This window comes from Synchiropus splendidus, chromosome 3 (assembly GCF_027744825.2).
Source record: "Synchiropus splendidus isolate RoL2022-P1 chromosome 3, RoL_Sspl_1.0, whole genome shotgun sequence".
Classification (NCBI taxonomy): Eukaryota; Metazoa; Chordata; class Actinopteri; order Syngnathiformes; family Callionymidae; genus Synchiropus; species Synchiropus splendidus.
This window is the reverse complement of record NC_071336.1, coordinates 30542774-30559468: the sequence shown is the minus strand read 5'-3', so window position 1 is coordinate 30559468 and position 16695 is coordinate 30542774. Positions and strand designations below refer to the sequence as shown.

General features: G+C 47.9%; 2 protein-coding genes across 6 annotated transcripts; one reads left to right on the top strand and one right to left on the bottom strand.

Moving 5' to 3' along the window:
• Window positions 1-690: 690 nt before the first annotated feature.
• On the top strand, window positions 691-12006 carry LOC128756586 (mucin-2-like). 2 transcript variants are annotated; one of them, XM_053861248.1, is made up of 5 exons: window positions 691-843; window positions 3374-3852; window positions 5218-5379; window positions 5441-5645; window positions 5712-12006. In XM_053861248.1, exons 2-5 carry the CDS (start codon window positions 3708-3710, stop codon window positions 7480-7482), a joined length of 2283 nt encoding a protein of 760 aa, XP_053717223.1. In that variant the 5' UTR covers window positions 691-843; window positions 3374-3707; the 3' UTR covers window positions 7483-12006. The 2 variants fall into 2 exon arrangements, with proteins under 2 accessions (XP_053717223.1, XP_053717224.1); XM_053861249.1 differs by having other exon boundaries at window positions 695-829.
• On the bottom strand, window positions 11667-16314 carry LOC128756587 (steroid 17-alpha-hydroxylase/17,20 lyase). 4 transcript variants are annotated; one of them, XM_053861252.1, is made up of 9 exons: window positions 16172-16314; window positions 15647-15767; window positions 14357-14532; window positions 14064-14293; window positions 13905-13991; window positions 13428-13643; window positions 13192-13365; window positions 13023-13126; window positions 11667-12966 (listed from the first exon to the last, which is right to left on the bottom strand). In XM_053861252.1, the coding sequence occupies exons 2-9, from the start codon at window positions 15763-15765 to the stop codon at window positions 12804-12806; spliced, it is 1269 nt and encodes a 422-aa protein (XP_053717227.1). In that variant the 5' UTR covers window positions 15766-15767; window positions 16172-16314; the 3' UTR covers window positions 11667-12803. The 4 variants fall into 4 exon arrangements, with proteins under 4 accessions (XP_053717227.1, XP_053717225.1, XP_053717226.1 ...); XM_053861250.1 differs by having other exon boundaries at window positions 11670-12966; window positions 13196-13365; XM_053861251.1 differs by having other exon boundaries at window positions 11670-12966; window positions 13196-13365; window positions 14357-14511.
• Window positions 16315-16695: the final 381 nt, after the last annotated feature.

The window sequence follows — 16695 nt, the reverse complement described above, 5'->3', positions numbered from 1 at the left end:
CATGTTGCCAGTCGCGCGAGGCAAAGACGCCACCAGGCTACATTAAAAAAGAAAAACTGGTTCTAAAGGTCCGGTGTTCGCTTGATGTTTATAACGATGATTTACTGAGGAGTTCCTGGTGTGTTTCACCCACTCACTCACTCACTCCATCTCCTGTACACGCGCACACACGCGGCCCAGGTCTTCCAAGTAGAAGACTCGCTGTTGTTCTTTGCTGCAATGGCGATGCTGTAAAGTCACGTATATAAGCAAACATCCCACGTCCGGTTGATGTGAGTCCTTGTTTGAGTTTCAAAATTAAGGCACGTGTTTACGCAAACGACAGGGAAGTCGGTGATTTCAAGTCAAAAGCCAGCCCTGGACTTTATTGCAAACAAAATATGATATTCGTTTCTGTGGCAAATGAGGATATAATAGGTTTGACGGGCATGAAAGGTAAATGATCCACAAATGAAATGCAAAAAAATGGGCTTTTGCCCTCTGAGTCAACTCATTTTCACTTGGCTGTTTCTTCTTGACTCTGCATAACATCAGACAGAAAACACAAAGGCGTTTTTAACTGTATAAAAGTCAGTTTAATTTGATTCAAATTTTTTACTTTTAAGGAGCGGGCCTTAATTGCGCGACGATGCCTTTATTTTGAAGTAAAGCGATGAACGCGGCGGAAGTTGCTGTCTCCGCTCTCCGTGCTTGACGTGCCGTTGGCGCTGATGGCGGCGGGTCGCACCGCGGAGGGAGAGCAGGGAGGCGGGGACGCAGACCGACGGCCACAGAGCACCGGTGCCACCGACACACCGGCGACACCAGTCCGCCCGGGCGAAGGACCGAGGTGAGGCGGAAGAGGTCGGTACGGTTGCTTGTGTGTTTGTCTCTGTCAGCCACACACATAGAGCACAAAACACACGCACGCACCCCCGCGGGCGCGCGCGCACACCTGTCGTTATATTTTACAACCGTATTTATTAATAGCAAATTAATGTGTCTTCATACGGTGCTTTTGCTGACTTCACTGACCACAGTAATCATGTTACCGCTGACATTAGTGTGTGCGTCTTTGTGTGTGCGAGCGCGCGAGCGAGCGAGTGCGCGCCCGTGTGTGTCCCACTGCAGCAGGCAGAACTTGGCCTGTTGAACTCTTCACAGATCAACAAGGTGTGTTGTGGAGGCTGCAGCAAGATTCCGTCTGCCGTTCTTGGGAGGGCAGGCGTTTGGCCTCAAGTGTCTCGGTGTCATGTTGATCGGCTCATCCAGCTGCACTTGTAGCTGCAAATCCTGAAACTGTGATTTAAATCGCCACCACAATGTCACTGTGAGTGCTGCCGTCAGGTTTCTACCTCTGTTGAAGCATCGGTGTGGGATGTTTGTGGACGGTGCCTCGCTGTTCTGCATGATAAAATGCAGACAAAACTGAAACACAAAAAGCTTCTGTGGAACATTCAACCATTAAGTTGAAAGTGCTAAACTTAACTTGCTAGCGCTCCTTCACTTCAGGCCTGTTTGAGTGTGTTTGTCTGGAGCTGTACTTGAACTGTATCACGCATTTATTCAACTCTTTTTGTGCAAATTCTCACCAATTATTGATTTTTTTTGCCTTCAAATGTTGGCTAATGAAATATGGGTAACCTCAGTATTCCCTCTTAACTCTATGGTCCAATAAATCTCTGATTTGGGCCTTTATTTTACATTATCTTACAATGCTGGTACAAAAGCTTTCATTCATTTTCTCCTTGAAGGTGAGAATCTATGGCGACTACAGGTCACCAGCCAAAAGACGGCATGCTAGCATGCGTTAGCAAGTGTTAGCTAGAACAGAGCGTTCAGAGACCAAAGAACGAGGTGCATAAGCACAGCATCTGAACACAGATGCATTAGTTATCAGTCATATAGACTCACATGGTTTTTTTTGTTTTTTTTTTAACAACAGAAACAAGACATTTTTTCAAAAATGAATCAAGAACAGAAATGCGTTCATTGGAATCAGTAGTTTGTTCTGTATTCAGTTTGCTCTTGGTCTTGGTCTCAACTTGGTCTCAGGTCCTCAATGTCTTGGTCTCAAATATGCGGCCATTTACAAAAAAAAACCTTGCAGGAGGACAAATTTGCGGAATATGTTTGTTTCCTTTGGTGTATTACATTTATTCCAAACTTCTACATCCTGTTTACGTGCGGGGAAGCCATCTTGGATTGCATACTCGATCCAGTGACGAGTGACGTCACCGGGGGCGGAGTATGGAATTTGCTAGTTCTGAGAGCGACTGGACCACAGCATCTGTATCGTCTGGTCCAGACACGGTGTTGACGGCAACACTGATGCGAGCAGGCTAACAGCTTTGTCAGCGAGTAGCACCACTTCTCTTAGGCCAAACAAGGTTTGCTGCCTTTATGACCTGGTGACTAAGCTTTTATTGTTCATTAACAGAAGGCTGCTTATTGTTGAGCAGTAATAGGTTTTCATGATCAATCTTTTGTCAACTATCGGATAAGTGTCTTATTTCTATTTAATCTCAGCAGCACGTAGCCACATGGTGACCATTTTCATTGCAAGAAGGTCATCGGTTCAATTGCAGCACGTGAACCTGTTGTATGCACTCGCCGTGATTGTGTTGGTTTTAGTGAGCAGGGTGACTGGACCCTGAGCTGAAAATGAGTCTCCCTATGCCTAAATACACCCTGTTTTTTCCTCTAGTTTTCAATAGTCACTTCCCCCCTACAATATAAGTTGTTGAATCTGTGTTCAATATTTGCTCGTCTGTATTTGTACCCTGCAACTGGCCGGGTGCCAGATCAGGAGGTCCCCCACCTCTCACCCTATGATTCTGGAATTGTGGAAGTGTAAGAAATGAAAGGATCACCTTTCTGGCAACCCTGAAAGATGTAAGGACTGGAGTTGTCTTCAACAAGTACATCACCTGCAATCTGTGGTTTAGCCTGCTGTGCTAAAGTCTGAACTGTCTTACTGTCTATTTGAATAGGTCTTGAGTTGAAGCTTCTTTTGTATGTAATTTGCTCATGTAAACTCAGACTTAAATGTCCTGTTCTCGATCAGATTTGGACCTGCTGGTTACTCCAATACTTGATGAATTTATGGGTAAACAGGTTGGTAAACAGAAGCCGAGCCTTTTGAGGTGAAACGGCAGGAGAGTCAGGTCTCATCTGGAGTGGAACCCGTCACTGGCCCTCCCAGGTATAAGCCCTCTAGCAGCGTGTGAAGCGCAGAGAGAGGCTGCATTGTGCCGGCTGCTGGTTTGAGCCGGAGCTGTGATGAATATCAAACAGAGTCGTCATGGCGGACGCCTCAGCTGTGAGCTGCCATCCATTGAGCTCTGTCAATACACTATTGTCTTTTTTAGTTTTTCTCCTCTCTGCGCTGCAGGATTGGTGGTCCGCCGCCCTCCTGACCCGCTCCAGCGATCACTTCATCACTGCAGCACTCAGAGGGAGGAATCGCAGCACGGCAGGAGACACGCCTGAGCCAACCACTGCGTTTTCACCAGCAATAAAAATGTAGATCGTCATCACCCTGAAGATACCTGGCCATCGATTCTCACTCATCTACTGGTCTTGTTCGGAGGATTCTGCTGGAAAACCAGAAACCTTGGGAAACATGTAGCTGGACCCCAAAGAAGTTGCAGCTAACATTAAGTTAGCAGTTGTGGCTAACAGGTAGCAGTGGCGCGTGGGTGAATCTTCAAAATAGCAGGGGTGCAATGGAGTACCACTCTGGTGGTAGCCTGCCCCTGCTGGGGAGACCACGGTACTGCCCTGGGGCCAACGCTAACGGAGGATATCTGTGCGAGACTGGACACTGCTGCGGGGAGAGCGGCTGCTGCACCTACTACTACGAGCTCTGGTGTAAGTGTATTGTTGAATTCACTCTTACGGTCATTTTCCATGTCAACACCATGACCACTAAGCGCTACACATCAAACTAGAATGACTCTCAACTAGCTACTCGACGGGCCGTTGCTGAGATTTTATGTGAATGTTTATGCTAGATGGCATGTTAGCATTGCAGCAGTAGTGTTTGCATTTAAGAAACATGATAAGCTAAATAATATCTTTATGACTTTTCAGTCACAGGATGCTATCAAATCCATCAAACAACCGCCATGATTTTCGAATTGTGAAGTAGCGCAGCTTGAAAAGCCTCTTACTTACTTACGCAGGTCATTTAGGTTCCAACCAGTCTACCTACTAGCTTTAGCTTGGCGCTAGCTGCGGCACCGAGATGCCATACAAGTCCCTAAATCCATGTAGGACTACAGCACTCCGCCAAAATCAAATAATTTCCAAGCTAGCCTTTTTCTAGCCATTCCTGAAGACAAAAACCTCCATCGTAACCTCCGCCAATTCTTTCCTTTGTGTTGTCTGTGACGACTCCTGTTACTGCCCCGTCTTGGCTTGGCCCCCTAACTATAGCACTGTAGCGCTGCTGACCACCATTGAGCCTGCTTAGATCCTCAGGTGACTCCCGTCTAGTTGTCCACAAGTCTCGATGGAGGTCACCTGGAGGTGACAGAGCCTTCTCTGTCTGGGCTCCACTACTCTTGAACAATTTGCCAGAGGAGATCCCAAACGCAACACAAATGTACCTCCATCTTAAAAACACATTTTTAAAGACTTGTATTGATGTGCTTCTTGGCTTATTTCTATTTCTCAGACAGATCAGCCGCCCACATCCGTGTCTCTGTGCATGTTTATCCATACGTTTCTTCGCTGCTGTCTGTAAAGCACTTTCAGCCGTCTGAATGGTTCTATTCAAATAAAGCTTTATTATTGTATTGTCTGAAACTTAAGAAGTCGAGGCTCAGGAAATTGTTTGATACTGCATATCCCCAGCCTTGAGCACAACCAACCTCCTTCTCGACTCCTTCCCCTCTGGATGAGTCGCTACCCTACACCATTCCATGTGAGGCACTGGAGGGGTTGGTATGCAGTAGCGTGCTGCGACTTAAAGGGCTCCCACTCAACCCGCTACCGCTCCAAATATAAAGTCAGGCGCGTATAGTTTTGGAATTCTAGCTATTGGGATATTAATATCCGTAGGTCTTATTGTTATTACCATTATTGTTGAATATACAAACTCCGAAGTTAGCTTCTCCAAAGGTTCATATCAACAGCCTCACCTGGTTGGTGGAACCCTCCGAGGTCGTGGTCAGGGATGGCGGTGATGAGGAGAGCTGCTGTTGACCTCTGTGGGTTTTCTTCTCTGATCAGGGTTCTGGCTGCTGTGGACCGTCCTCATCCTGTTCAGCTGCTGCTGTGCTTATCGACACCGCAGAGCTAAACAGAGAGTTCAGCAGCAGCAGAGGCAGCGAGAGATCAGCCTGCTGGCCTACCACGGCGCCAACTCCTTCCCTTCCTCCATGCTGGACCTGAGTAAGATATGATACCTGCTAATGCTAGCTGACTGCGGGCTAACGCTTCCATCACTTTCAAGGTTTCCTTGCGTCTCTGAAACTGCCATCTTATGAGGAGGTGGCGGCTCAACCCTCCACGCCTCCTCCACCGTACAGCTCTGTGTTCACCACGCCAAGGTACCCTCAGCCCCCCCGGACCGCCGACCCCCACCTCCTCACACAGCATGACCCCCTGCTGCACCATCCGATGAGCGACGGGCCTTCTTCTCTCAGCTCCGACAACAGGTAGCTGCAGCGGACATTGGTGCTCGGATGTTTACTGTTCCTTATCTGTGACTGTTTTTGTCCCAGCTCCAGCTGTTCCTGTGACTCCTGCTGCCCGTCTTCGCCGTGCAGCTCGTCCCTGTCCGTCCCTCTGACCTACGAGACGGACACCAGCCACGCCTCAACACCCAACGACGTGGCCCCCCTCACCCTTGACTCCATGGAGACTATTGCGGCTGTAGCTACTCGTTTGGAGGTAAATGAGACCCGATTTGCTCCGGACAGAACGATGGCTGCAGACGCCCCCTGCATGGCGGCGGCAGCACAAGAACCCGAGACCACAGATGCTTTGAATTCTCACCAGACTGTTACTGTGGCAGTTGTTACCAGGGCAGCCTCCCCACAATCGCTGCCTTGTCCTGGTTCGGATGTGGTTCATCATGAACCTACATCTCCAATGAAGCAACAACTTAACCTGGCACTGGCTGCCGGCACATGTAGCCCTGGAACGCACCCTGAAACGACCCCCTCTTCCACCGTGATAACAGGTTCTAATGATTTCACGTGCTCACCTACCACGACCGTCCAACCCATCGCTTCTCCTCAAACCTTCAGTGCTGACAGTTCTACATCCATCCCAAAACCAGAAGGCCTCAACCTCATAAGAACGTTTGGCATAGGTGACTTAATAAGTAGCACTTCCTCCTCAGATGATGGAAGAACTTTGGCAGTTAAAGATTCGAGTCGACATCCTTCTCCTTCAGACCAATCTCAAGGTCCAAGCACAGTGCCTACAACGCATACCCACACCCCTGACTCAGTATCTCCATCTTCTTTCCTCGTCCGAGATTCTGAACCTCAACCAACCACCAGTACACAGACACCTGACCCAGTTCCCCCGGACCTCACGACAGTGCCAGATCATGAAAACACCTCTGCGCTTAACTTTATCCAATTTCCAGAACTTGACTCCACTCCAGCCCCGGTACCAGGTGGATCAGGGTTAGCTCCTCGGTCGCCCAGTCCCAGTTCTGGTTTGCCTAAACAACAATGTGATGCAATAGATCTGTGCCCAACCAGCGACGCTGTTGGATCTGGGGCGTCTTGGCACCTGTCTCCATCTCTTGAGCTGGACCTTACGAGTCCGTTGCAGACAGGTGCTCAGATAGGAACTGGTGCTAGCTCCACTACTACTAATCTCCAGACCTGCACCCCTGCCACGTGTCCAGCCATCACAATAGAGTGTGAGTCAGCTTTCACCCATTCCACTCCTGGAATCCTGTCCCCGACCTCTGGATCTCCTTGCCCCGCCTCCTCGTCCTCCCTCCAAGCGCCCGCTTTACTCCTAGACCCCCTCACCATGCTGCACCAGTCTGACAAAGGTGGACTGTCCTCTCCTCACACCTCCTCTTTGTCGCCTTCACCCCGTGCCACTCAGTCCCCGCCAAAGCAGACTCTCTTCTCCCCTTGCGTGGACGTCTTTGAACCTGAACCTGCCAGCTGGGAGGAGGGAGAAGGGGACCAAGCGGACGAGGATGACGAGGAGGACATGGGAGCGGACGAGAGCCAGTATAGACATCGGCGGTTGACGGGTGACTCTGGGATCGAAGTGTGCCGGTGTCGGGTGGAGGAGGACGAAGATGAAGAAGAAGAAGAAGATGATGCGGAAACAACGCAGAAAGTTAAAAGAGCAGGGGTGGAAAACAACAAAGGAAGTTTTGAGATCCATGACAGTGTGGACTGTCCCGCCAGGGCTCCCAAAACAACTGGGCTAGCGGTCACACTGTGTAACTCAGCCTCCACCACGAAAACATCTGATGATGCCGGCGAAGTGGTCATCGTCATGGATACAATATAAATAAAGATAGTGGAGTGACTCGACCATTGGTTAAGAACAGCAGGGGGAAGTTGCTGGTTTAGGTTTTGGCGGATCTGAGATTGTTCAGGTTGATTTTTGGAAAATCAAATCACAGTTCTAGTCTGGGTTTCTCAGGGCCCCACTAGGCTTGGATTTTGAATCCCAGACTCTTTCCAACGTAGGGGGAGTTTCCCCACTGTGTTTGTCGACATGCAGGGAAGTGTGACTCGCCATGAAGGACCCCGCCTTTTAAGGTAGACCGTTGTTGTGCAATGTGCTCTGCTGTTCCCGAATCACCCCCCACCCCCTCCCCAACACCACCTCACAAGCCCTGGGGAGAACCCTACAACTTCAGAGCAGCCTCAGGTTGTTTGAACAGAAACATCACCTTTAAACCTTTAAAGTTACACCATTTCTGCAAAGTGGGGAGATCAAAGGTCCCATCTTATTTCAATAATTTTCCTTTCCAATATTGATTTTGTTATATTTGGTTATGGATGAAGTCAAAATTCTTGAGGTCATCCTCACACTTCTTATAACTAAGGAGCTCTGCCCAGAGGTTTCCATTTGGACAAGTGGCCTCATCACAGATTTGGGGGTGGAGTCTGCGGGAACGATTCTAACTAGTGAAGAAGGCCGACAGGCGGCAGCTAATCTCTTAAAATCATTTGTTCTATTTCCTTCCCCAACATTTCAACAGCATCTGGTGCATTCAAGTTTCTGTGAGGAAGATCTAGTCAGTGCTTCTGCGACGACTGTTTATCTTTGCTAAAACACCAGCTACAAACAAAACAAATGACATAAAAAACATCCAAAATCATTCTCCATGTCAGTGGACTAAAAGCAGGTTTTGCCAGGTACGCCTCAGGATGATACCCAAGTCTGAGTCAGAAGGTTGCCCATGTATCTTACGGGATACATCACACATATTTTCAGTAATCTGTATTCACCAGAGTCTATTTTGCTTGTGCCGGGAAGCTTCTACCTTGAACTTTCAGATGAGCACCAGCCACTTATCTTGACTGATAGCAGCGGTCCAAGGCAAATATTAAGAGAGAGGCTGAGTCATTTTCTTTGTCAGAAGTTCCATCGACGAGAGAAGAAGTAGGTGGTTCTAGTTTCCTGCACAGACACTTCAAGTGTCAACAGATCTCTTGGTTGTGTCGACCGCAGACGACATAATTCCTTTAAAACAATGGCGACTTTGAGAGAGAAACAAAGCAACAAAGGGAGCAGGAACCCGTCATCGTTGTCGTCATTGTTTGTCAGCCTCCTACTCATTTTGAGTGCATCAATGCGCCAGAGATTTTTTTGTTGTTGTTGTTGTTGGGAATATCGGTTTGAATAAACGCAGACGGGAGTCTGCAGTCAAGGCTGGTGGTGATGTCACGCTTTTGTGGTGACAGACTGGAAGAGGTGTGCGGGAAGGTCTTCAACTGAAGCCCTAGTTTGAGGAGAAGGTTATGACTTCCGATTCCACAGTATTTTGGTGTGGTTTTCCCTCTTACTAAATCAGCATGCTTCGCCCCCCACATTGAATCGAGTGAGACCCCAAAGACGGCCGCTAACTGGGTGGCGAGAACAGCCAACAAGCTTGGAGTATTCTGGAAGCGGGTCACTGTCGCGGCACAAACCAAGTTCAGAGAATTCCATTCTCTCCAGGAAGAACAATCAAAGTCCCGCTCAGTATACCACCTGGTCTGGTTCCACTGACCCCATGATCATGAAACACCAAACTTGACCTGCTGACTTGGTTGAGGTGGCACACTTTCTGCACTTTTCATCTCATGCTGGCAAAACCGGTTAAATTAAATCATATTAAACTTCAGTATGAAATGATAAACCATATCTATGGAAGGAGGAATGTGAATTCCTCGGGATGGAGTAACGTGCTTTTTACCTTACCAGTCCAAGTCAAGGGATTTCTTATTGCATTAGTTTGTTGTTTTAGGGTTCTACAGCGTCTAGATAGAGCCGTTACAGTGGAGTTTCTTCTGAGTGGCAGCAGCAGCGGCGACCAGGTGGAGGCTCTTTGACAGTTGCCACCTTTTTCTTTTTCCATGCTGCCGCTCTCATTTTTGATGGACAACGTTGGGGAAAATGGACGCCGCACTTCTGACCGGATGGTGATTGAATGGTCGAGAGACTAATGCGTTTCAGGATCACTGGCTCAGAATTAACATGCACAAGGTTGGATTAATACGCAAATGGATTGTCGGTCCCCTTCTGAGCCACCCAGGACTCAACACATTTGCTGATGACGCCTTTGATTCTGTCTCTGGCTGAGGTCAACAACATGACCCCCCCTTCACCACCACCACCACTACCCCCCCTCCTCCTCCTCCTCCTCTCACGGATCCAATAAGGTCTGAGAGTCGAACTATTCAAGAGACTTAACCGCCAGGGTTACACAGAGCCGTCAATGTTGTGGTTGATGTTGTGGTTGGTGGTGTTCTTTGTTTACCTGAATTAATAACGTAATATATCTACATGGTTACAGAGTGCCATTTCTACTTGACAACTGTTACTACTTAGCATTAGACCGAGCAGTTGCTGCTCTGTGTGGGTGTTTAGACCAGCGTGGATGAAGAATGTGTCCTGTTCCCGAACGGTTCTTCAGCTCTAACGTCATCTTTCTCTTTCGTCGACGGCCGGATTGAACCGGTCAATACTTCATCATTCTCAATCTGACAAAACACATCGATTGCTTGAAACTCCAGCAGGTAAATGAAGCTCACTGGACACTTTCCTCTAATACTTCAAGCCTCTCTTATTCATTATCGTATCTGCAAACAAGGATGAAGTTATTGCTGCCGGGAAAGATGGCTCTTCCTGTTTCGCTCACTTTTCTTCACCTCACCTGGTCATTTTTTTCAAATGTTTGTTGTCATATGTTAAAATCTGCCCCCGCTGTAATCGCCCATCGATATTTAGAATCCACTTATTTTGACCTATTTTCGGACGTGAATGTATATTGAACTAATAAATCAATGAAACAGATTTTTCTCAGGTGTTCAATAAGGGCATCTCAAGGTTCAGAGGCGCCCAAACTTATGCCCTTTCTCTTCGGCAATAGAGGCGGGGCCTGTCACGATATCAGGAAATTCACTTTAGTCCTACGACTTCTCAAACAATGATCATTGTCTAAAACTTGTGTCTTCTTTTCTCTCTTATTCCCGTCGTGTTTTCCACATCCATGCACCTCATGCTCCTCATGTCCCTCTGATAGGCTCATGGCTGATCCTGTCTTTCCCAGTCACACCCTTAGCTTCTTCTTCTCAGACTCCTGAGTCTCTGTAGTCGTGAGGTAGATGAGGCATCATGAAACAGAAACGCTGTCATCATTTCAGATGAGAAGCAGCAGCTGCATTTTGAAGTCGGGTGCACCCGCGGCTTATGGACCGGTGCAACATATGGATGAACAAGCTCCAAGTATTCTTAAATTATATATTCTTAAATTAATATTCCGGTGCACTCTTTAGTCCGGAATTTATGGTAAATGTTCAAGTTCAAACCCAGTGCCACCTGGTGGCCTCTGGAAATGAAGCCACATGAAACCTCGTCCACGCATCACTACTCTGAAGCCTGCACCATGGCAGGTCTGCACTACTGCCTGATGACCACGCTGACCTCAACCTGTTCCACCCTGCCTGCACTCTTCTCTTCACCATCCTTGAAAATGGATTAATAACTTAGAACGACTAACAAATTTGCAGAATGTGTTACTTTCTTTTGTCGTATTTCATCGATTCAACACATATACTCCCTGTTTACGTTTGAGGAAGCCATCTTGGATTGTGCAGATCACTTGGACAGCTGCAACTCGGTTTTATATGTCACTTATACCCCAACTTTTTAGACGTCTATAGATCAAAAAACATCCAGGTCATAATCGAATGACTTATTTAGACACAAAACTCTGCCATCCCCCAATTTTTTTATCGTGACAGGCCCTGATACTGCTGACTCATGTAGTAGAAGCCCTCCTTCACCGACCAAACATGATTTACCAGATTCAATTGGGTCACTTTAATATGAGAGTCGGAAAACATTTCCGTTGAAATGGGTTTTTCCCTGGCAGCGTCCTGGACTGAGCTAGTCGACAACAACAGCCTTGCTGGAGGAGCCCCCTACTGACCGTCATAAATAATAGAGACCCCAGATCAGAATACACCTATTTTTAAACAGATTACTGGCTGTGTGAAGGCTGTGATCTTCACCACCTGAAATGTGGCAGAGTATAACTGCTGGTACACAAACACATGTTCATGTTTTCAGCATTCTTTTTTTTCACCATTGCAATGAAATGAATGTCATTCTTTGGCTTCTGTCACTCCTGTTTGTACGAGGGTCTTGTCGTTCTGACACTAGAAAAGCTTTATATTAAGACAATAATGTTTATTATGAGTAATATAACATTATTATGAGTAGTGAGTGTGTGTATGTGTGATCCGACTAAACCAGCCTGTTCTAAAAAGTGTGACGATAAATGGAATAAAACATATAAAGCCAACGTCTGTTAGAGGGTTTTTTTTTCCCCACCCAGTGGAGTCGGTGTAGACCAGCGTTTTTCAACTGGGGGTGCCGAGAGTTTCAGGTGTGACGTGGGAAAATGATCCAGTTTGACATTATGATTATGATGACATTAAATCATGACAATGAGAAGGTGTTGAGGAGCAACCAAGGTGAGGAGATCACATGGATTCACTGACATTCTTTCTCTCCACTCTACTGTAGAGCTCCAGTGTGTTGATGCGACTGTCAAAGTTTGCTCTGTGGTTTAAAAGTTGGCGAAAAACTAAATGCACAACAAAATAAACGTGCTCCAAAATGAGAAGAGAGAAAGACTTGTTTTTATGAAGCAAGTTCAGGCAAAGAATGGAAACTCAAAACTGCAATAAAATCATGCAAAAGAGAAGTGATAAAATCAAAACAGCCATTTAAAGTAAGTAAATAAATAAAGGAATCATGATATATGTTGCCATATTGCCGCCCCTTTCTGGACACATTTGAAACAAATACATTTTCTGCAATTTGTTTCTGCAAATAGCCTGGTAATAACCAGGTGTCAGTAGCTACAGTTTTTCACAAATGAATAGGGAAGTGCACTTTGGCCCAAGTTCCTTTGGTGGTGAACCTCAGGATTTTTTCAATGAGCCAAAGCTGCCGTGGCTAGAAAAAGGTTGAAAAACACTGGTGTAGATGACATGCCTGTCTTTTATTTGACGGGACACTCCCACCCTGCTCTTGGCGTGATGATGGCTTTATAGGGCAGAGGCTGCAGGACCACCCCGAGTCGGCCCTGCAGGTTGGGTGGGGCGTCACCGTGTGGCAGCTGGAAGCTCATTCTCTGGAGCAGCGAAGACAGGAAGAGGAAAAGCTCCACTCTGGCGAGGGACTCCCCGACACAAACCCGAGGGCCGGCACCAAAGGGCAGAAAGCAAGCGGGCGTGACCCGCTGCCCTCGGTCGTCCAGGAAACGCTCTGGGAGACAGAGAAGAGGTTGTTCGTGCCTCTCTTGGGTTGGATGAGTGGATTACCTGGTGAGAACAAGTCTGGTTTGTCCCAGTGTTGGGGGTCGTGATGGATTGACCACAGGTTGACCAAAACACGAGTCCCGCGATGGACAACGTGGCCGGCGATGCTGGAAGAAAAACTCAGTGAGTGTCAAGGCGCAGCACTGACCACCACATGAGTTATGCTTGACACCTGCCTGCTGTCAGTCATGGCTGTGTGCGGGATCAACACCGGGCTGACCGGTCTGATCCTCATGCCCTCGTTGATGACGGCGTCCAGGTACGAAAGCCTGCCTCGGTCTGAGACGCACACCTGTCGCTCACTCCCCACCTTCTCATCCAGCTCCTTCTGCACGCGCTCCTGGACCTGCGGGAGGCAGCGGGCGGGCGGTGAGCAGGTCTGGACCCGCAGGCAGAGCGAGGCCAGACCTCGGGATGGTGCAGCAGGTAAGCCAGGATCCACAGCAGGGTGGTGGACGTGGTCTCTACGCCGGCTCCGAACGCTTCGGCCGCCGTCATCAACACGTGGTCGTCTGTGATCCCCTCTTCATCTGATGCCGCCGACCTTTGACCACGTCTGTCGCTCATCTGACCCTTGACCAGAGCATCGAGGAGATCCCGCGGCTCACCTTCGCTCAGCGACTCCTGGGCATGAGAACGTCACACACTGTTGCGCGTCAAGTCGAACCGAAGCTGATGACATTTTGGCCTAACACAATCATCTCCACCCAGTCTGCACTCTCTTCTTCACCTCCTTTCTCTGTATGGTTTTCAGTGTCTCTACTTACTTGGTCATCACCATTCCGTATGTCCTAATGTCTAAACTGTCCACCAATTGGACGAAAGAAACTCTTCAGTGACGTCATTATGAAGTGACTGCGCCCTCTGGTGGCTGGCATGCCTCACCTTGTGTTCCTTCAGCTTGCGGTCGAGCAGTCGGTCTCTGACAACAATGCACTCCTTCAGCTTTTTAAGACAGTTGTTCGGAAACACCTGTGGAGACAACACACACTCGTGTCTGTTTTCTCAGAGACTCAATTCAAGTGGTCCTGACGCGGCTCGAACCTTCATCCAGGGAAAAATGTCCACCAGTCCACCCTTGGTTATCGTCTGCACAATGCCGTTGTTGTACTCGATGACCTGCTGCAGCTCAGCGTCTCCAGGCCTGTAGGTGGTGTTAAACACCAGCGTGCACACCACATTGGTGACGGCCCGGGTGATGGCAGGATAGGGGTCGACGCTGCGCCCCTTGTAGGCCAGCAGCTCCTCACACAGGCAGTCGACTTCTGCAAGGACTGACATTTCATAGCGCAGATTCAGTGGCGCTTCAGAGCAAGCTAGCAACTATCTGGTTTCACCGATGTCCTGCAGGCGACTGGTTCCTTCTCCGAACAGCGTGAAGGAGTTGTGCACCAGGCGGCGGTGCTGCTTCCACAGAGGGGAGTAGTCGGAAAACGCAATGTCTTTCCCCCCTCGGGTCAACAGGTCGGTGGTCACCTGCAGGAGCTTGGTGCTGCTTAAATGTATATTACAGCTCACAACCACAGTTACAGTTAAACATCCCAGTCCATTATAGGGGTAAGAAAAACAGTTCTCTTTATAAGTCGCTGTGTTTCGGCCAAAAAAAGCAGAGACACCCTTCAATCACTGGCCGCGCACTGACGCACGGACAACAGACAGTTTGGCGTCATCGATAAAACTGTTTTAGGACCTCGGGGAACTGCTGACACACACAAGGAGCCGAGAGCAAACCTTCTAGGCTGAAGTACTATCAATGCTGAAGCAGGGGTGACGCTCTCTATCACATTAGGGGCCACAACTTTAAAGGCAGTCCATGACTCACAAGCTTTGAACAGGAAACAACAGTCCAAACAGAACACAGCATCAGTCCCTTCCAGCTCCTGGAGGCTGATTTTAGTATGAAGTGAACTGGCCTTCTTCACCTCCAGAGCCGCTCTGGTTTTTCTCCTTAAAGGATAAACACACATCCACTTCCCATCTTCCACTGAATTTGCTTCCATCTGGCTCAGTGTTTGGGGGCTTTCAAAATAAGTTGTGGACATTTACAAACAGAGCTTTGACAAGATTAGTCTAGTTTTTGGTGATCACTCCACGGAATGGCTCTTTTCATAGCATATTTCCTGCTTTCCTTCTTTTCCAACCGCGCCTCCTGTTGGGACAGTTTGCCAACTCTCTCAGTCAATGCTGGAAGTTAGACTTTTTTTTCTCTCTTTCAAAAACTTTATTTGACCTACTATTGTAATTTGCTAGTGAGGTCCTGATAGTAAATGTGAGTTATTTGGATTAAAAGTTAGAGTTATTCCTAAAAAAGGTGCCCGCCCAACCCTGAAGTCTACACTGTCAAATATGGGACAAATAATCTCATCTTTCATTTTTAAGCCTCTGGAACTCACCTCCACCCGAGGAACCTAAGGTTTTCCATGGTCACTGGCGCAAGTTGAAGCTACAGGAGGAGCTTCATGAATGGGTGACATGGCAAATAAAAACAGAATGCAATGTTTAGCCAGTGAGAGCTTGAGTCGGTCTAAAAAGACTTGACAGGGCGCAGAGTTGGACTCGTGAATTCAAGTTTTCTGGTGAGGTAGCACAGCAGCATCAGATTCATATCACACGGTTGCCGTGGTTACCATGCTTGGCCGTCCAGCGAAGTCTTTTCCTTTCTGAAGTAAAACTTCTCGCGCGTGTTGATGGTTGTTGACAACGATGGTGCGATGAGGTCCCAGGTACAGGGCAAACAGAGGTCCATACCTGACACAAGTGAATAAATGAAAGACACCCGCAGTTGTAACAGCAGAGTCGACATCTACTGTAGATCTTGAGATCATAGACTTAGCCCCCAACATGGTTAATATAATGTTCAATAACGTTTGGGATATTTTACATTGTTTATTTCTGTCTCACAGTCTCACTTTGGTTTGTTTGGCTTTATTTGGGTATGTTGTTGCTCAACTACTGGAAAATTATTTCTCTCAAAAGCACCTTGACTTTTCTGCAGAAACGCTTCAGAGGACACAAAGTTATTGGTGGATTTTAATGGGAGATTTTCCGACAACCGGAATAAATTCAAGATGTCTTTGTCCTTCAACCAACAAATAAGTTTTTCACTGTTCCTTCAAAACTATTAGAAAAAAAGAAGATGTTTTTGGTCTCACCTACGAGTCAGCCGTGTGAAGAGCAGATGTGGAGGGAGTCCTCCCCCCAACCAAGGAAGACTTCCCAGAAGAGGTAGTCGAGGCAGACAGGGAATGGAACCAGAACTCGCCCGAGCTGGAAATATAACCAGGGCCAGGACCAGTGAGAGGAGAAGGAGAAAGACCCCTGCAGCGAACATGGCTGTGTGGAGGGATCATGATGACGAGCCGGGCTTTTAATCTGGCGAGACCTTGCAGAGGTCAGAGGTCATGGATGGGCTTGCTGTTATTCTTCCAGTGAAGCGTGTTTATCTCGGGCAGCAGCCTTGGTGTTATCAGCCTGCATAACTGTGGCAGCCTTGGAGGAGACGCAGCGCGGCGACCTTGACTTCACCGTCACATAACTCCTGCTCCAAAAACTGGAGAGGGAAGGCAGTAGAGGGCGGGGGGGGGGGGTAAGTTGATAGTTTGTGTTTTACATCAACAAAAGGGCAACTTACTCCATGTTGCCAGTTGGTGGCGCTATCTAGACGTGGTTGAGAGGC

Bases quoted from the DNA above. Each gene is read 5' to 3' on its own strand.
- LOC128756586 (XM_053861248.1), top strand. From the start codon at position 3,708: ATGGAGTACCACTCTGGTGGTAGCCTGCCCCTGCTGGGGAGACCACGG. The intron at 3,853-5,217 runs GTAAGTGTATTG...TTCTCTGATCAG, and splicing joins CTACTACTACGAGCTCTGGT to GGTTCTGGCTGCTGTGGACC. The intron at 5,380-5,440 runs GTAAGATATGAT...ATCACTTTCAAG, and splicing joins TTCCTCCATGCTGGACCTGA to GTTTCCTTGCGTCTCTGAAA.
- LOC128756587 (XM_053861250.1), bottom strand. From the start codon at position 15,765: ATGGACCTCTGTTTGCCCTGTACCTGGGACCTCATCGCACCATCGTTG. The intron at 14,294-14,356 runs GTGAAACCAGAT...ATGAAATGTCAG, and splicing joins CAGTCGCCTGCAGGACATCG to TCCTTGCAGAAGTCGACTGC. The intron at 13,992-14,063 runs GTTCGAGCCGCG...TTGTCTCCACAG, and splicing joins ACATTTTTCCCTGGATGAAG to GTGTTTCCGAACAACTGTCT.